We start from the raw sequence: 3,784 nt of genomic DNA on the forward strand, positions 1-3,784 counted from the left end.
TTGCCCCCCCAGCACCAAGAAGACAGAGCATCACTGCCCCAGACATAAGAACACAAGAGAAACCATGTTAGATCAGGCCAATGGCCCATCCAGTCCAACACTCTGTGTCACACAGTGGCCAAAACCCAAGGGCCATCAGGAGGTCCACCAGTGGGGCCAGAACTCCAGTAGCCCTCCCACTCTTGCCCCCCCAGCACCAAGAAGACAGAGCATCACTGCCCCAGACATAAGAACACAAGAGAAGCCATGTTGGATCAGGCCAATGGCCCATCCAGTCCAACACTCTGTGTCACACAAAAGCCAAAACGCAGGTGCCATCAGGAGGTCCACCAGTGGGGCCAGAACTCCAGTAGCCCTCCCCCTCTTGCCCCCCCCCCCAGCACCAAGAACACAGAGCGTCACATGCCCCAGACATAGTCTTAGTTTGTGGCTAACATCCACTGATGGGCCTCTGCTCCATATTAGAATGTTAAGAGAAGCCATGTTGGATCAGGCCAGTGGCCCATCCAGTCCAACACTCTGTGTCACACAGTGGCCAGAAATACCAGGGGCCATCAGGAGGTCCACCAGCAGGGCCAGAACTCCAGAAGCCCTCCCACTGTGGCCCCCCAAGCACCAAGAAGGCAGAGCATCACTGTCCCAGACAGAGTGTTCCCTCTATAGATTGTGGCTGATAGCCACTGATGGATTTCTACTGGAGACACAACTTGGGTCCTTCTGCATGCAAAGCAGAGATTCTTCCACCGACCCACAGCCCCTCCCCTGAATTCTGAATACTGACTGCTCCGATCTGGTGGTAGAAACTGCCGTCACGTTGCACCTGACTTGTGGCAACCACAGAGGTTTTTCAAGGCAAGAGCCTAACAGAGGTGGTTCGCCATTGCCTAACTCTGTATAGCAGCCCTGGGCTTCCTTGGTGGTCTCCCATCCTGCTTAGCTTCCGATATCTGATGAGACTGGGCTAACCTGGGCCATTCAGATCACGGTTATCTAGCGGACACGTTCTTGTTCCTTCTTCCAAGAGCTCAGGGCAGCATACATAGGCTCTCCCCTTCTCCTTTATAGAATCACAGAGTTGGACGGGGTCATAGAGGGCATCTAGTCCAGCCCCCTGCTCCGTGGGGAATCAGCCTGGAGCATCCCTGACCAGTGTTCGTCCAGCCGCTACTTCAAGACTGCCAGGGAGGGGGAGCTCACCACCTCCCCAGAAAGCTGATTCCAGTGCTGCACAACTCTGACTGTCAAAACATTTCTCCTAAGATCCAGCTGGTACCTTCCCACCCTTAATTTAAAGCCATTCTTGCGAGTCCTCTGCTGCCAACAGGAACAGCTCCCTGCCCGCCTCTTAGGGACAGCCCTTCAAATACTTCAGGAGAGCAATGCTGCCCCCCTTCAACCTCCTCTTCTCCAGACTGAATCTTCCCAAGTCCCTCAGCCTTTCCTCCTAAGGCTTCTTGGTCTCCAGGCCCCTGGTCATCCTCATCCTCCAAGAGCAATTATGTTCCACTTCAACCTCCTCTTCTCCAGACTGAACCTTCCCAAGTCCCTCAGCCTTTCCTCCTAAGGCTTCTTGGTCTCCAGGCCCCTGATCATCCTCATCTCCAAGAGCAATTATGTTCCACTTCAACCTCCTCTTCTCCAGACTGAACCTTCCCAAATCCCTCAGCCTTTCCTCCTAGGGCTTCTTGGACTCCAGGCCCCCAATCATCCTCGTCGCTCTCTTCTGCACGCGCTCCATTCCATCCACATCCTTTTTGAGGTGAGGCCTCCAGAACTGCAGCCTGGCCAAAGCAGTGTACAGCAGGACTATCACATCTTGCAATCTGGACGTTATGCCTCTGTTGATACACCCCAAGATCGCCTTAGCCTTTTTTGTCGCTGCATCAAACTGTCTGCTCATATCCTCACAACAGCCCTGTAGGTTAGGCTGAGTGATGACGACTGGCCCAAAGTCACCCAGGGAACATTCATGTCTCTGCAGGGATCTGAACCCTGGTCTGGTGCTTCAGTCACTACCCCACCATGGGTCTCTCTCCTCTGTCCTCTAGGGCCAGACCCCCATGGCGTGGGTGGCATGCAGGAACAGCTCTACAATGAGATCAAGCCAGCCATTGCCGGGGCCAATTTCATCGTGAAGCACACGCGAGACAAGAACGACTACAACGAGGTGGGTGGGTGTGCGATGTGCCTCCTTGGGTCTCGTTTTAGCTCCAGACAAGGGCAACAGATTCTGACAAAGCATCTTCAGCAACACAAGGGAAACAAAAATTAATCCCCTTAGAAACGTATGTACAAATTCAGCCAGTGTGGTGTAGCGGTTAAGTGCGCGGACTCTAATTTGGGAGAACCGGGTTTGAATCCCCCACTCCTCCACTCGCAACTGCTGGTGCCACCTCTGCGGTACCATACTGGGGAGCAGTGTTCCCTCTAAGCTGAGTGAGTGTGAGCTAGCTCACAGTTTTGTAGCCTCTGGCTCACACATTTTTGTCTTTGCTCAGGAAGGAGGGCTCCAAAGCAAACTGATTTATGGCCAGTGTTCCCTCTAAGCTGAGTGAGTGTGAGCTAGCTCACAGTTTTGTAGCCTCTGGCTCACACATTTTTGTCTTTGCTCAGGAAGGAGGGCTCCAAAGCAAACTGATTTATGGCCAGTGTTCCCTCTAAGCTGAGTGAGTGTGAGCTAGCTCACAGTTTTGTAGCCTCTGGCTCACACATTTTTGTCTTTGCTCAGGAAGGAGGGCTCCAAAGCAAACTGATTTATGGCCAGTGTTCCCTCTAAGCTGAGTGAGTGTGAGCTAGCTCACAGTTTTGTAGCCTCTGGCTCACACATTTTTGTCTTTGCTCAGGAAGGAGGGCTCCAAAGCAAACTGATTTATGGCCAGTGTTCCCTCTAAGCTGAGTGAGTGTGAGCTAGCTCACAGTTTTGTAGCCTCTGGCTCACACATTTTTGTCTTTGCTCAGGAAGGAGGGCTCCGGAGCAAACTGATTTATGCAGCAGCCAAAATGCTCGCTCACAATTTTAATGCCAGCAGCTCACAAAGTTGAATTTTTGCTCACGAGACTCCACAGCTTAGAGGGAGCATTGCTGGGGAGGTCAATGTGATCTGCGGCTGCCTTACAACATGTTCAGGGAAGGTCAGGCAGTCTTTTGGCCTCTTCCGACTCTGTCTCTCCCCCTCCAGGAGAAGGACAGCTGGAACCGTATCGCCCGCACAGTGGACCGCCTCTGTCTCTTCCTGATCACGCCCGTCCTGAGCCTGGGCACCTTATGGATCTTCTTGATGGGCTCCTACAACTACCCTCCACCCTTGCCTTTCGAAGGGGAACCTTTCGACTTCCGGGAAGAGCACAAGCACTTTGTCTAGAACCCGGGCCCCTCGCTTCTTCTCAGGAGGGCTGCGGCGTCCACTCACCAACCTCCATCCACCTTCTTCCCTGAGGAAGGGGCTGGGGGCGGAGGAGGACATCAGCCCTGGCTTCCTCCAGCCACCCCCTACCATCCAGTGTGCTCGATTTCTAAATTATTTCTGTGCGTTTGTCTTATAACTTAAGGTGTAATAAACACTGCCTTTCCCAGACGATGGCTCCCAGAACATAATTACACACGGAACTGCATTCTCCTGAATCAAACCCTTGGCCCATTAAAGTCAATATCGCCTACTCAAACTGGCAGCGGCTCTCCAGGGTCTCTGGCTGAGACCTTTCACATCACCCAACTGTGTGGTCAACTGGAGATGAACCTGGGACCTCCTGCATGCCAAGGAAAGGCTCTTCCACTGAGCCACGG

General features: G+C 53.0%; 1 protein-coding gene across 1 annotated transcript in view; it reads left to right on the top strand.

Moving 5' to 3' along the window:
- The window catches only part of CHRND (cholinergic receptor, nicotinic delta), a 23,251-nt gene extending 19,682 nt beyond the window's left edge, over positions 1–3,569 (top strand). Inside the window, exons 11-12 of the mRNA XM_015407831.1 lie at positions 2,049–2,167; positions 3,180–3,569. Of these exons, the coding sequence (XP_015263317.1) occupies positions 2,049–2,167; positions 3,180–3,362 (302 nt within the window). The 3' untranslated portion in view covers positions 3,363–3,569. The remainder of the gene's footprint in view (positions 1–2,048; positions 2,168–3,179) is intronic.
- Positions 3,570–3,784: the final 215 nt, after the last annotated feature.

This window comes from Gekko japonicus, unplaced genomic scaffold, assembly GCF_001447785.1.
Source record: "Gekko japonicus isolate JY-2015 unplaced genomic scaffold, Gekko_japonicus_V1.1 scaffold3318, whole genome shotgun sequence".
NCBI classification, from domain to species: domain Eukaryota; kingdom Metazoa; phylum Chordata; class Lepidosauria; order Squamata; family Gekkonidae; genus Gekko; species Gekko japonicus.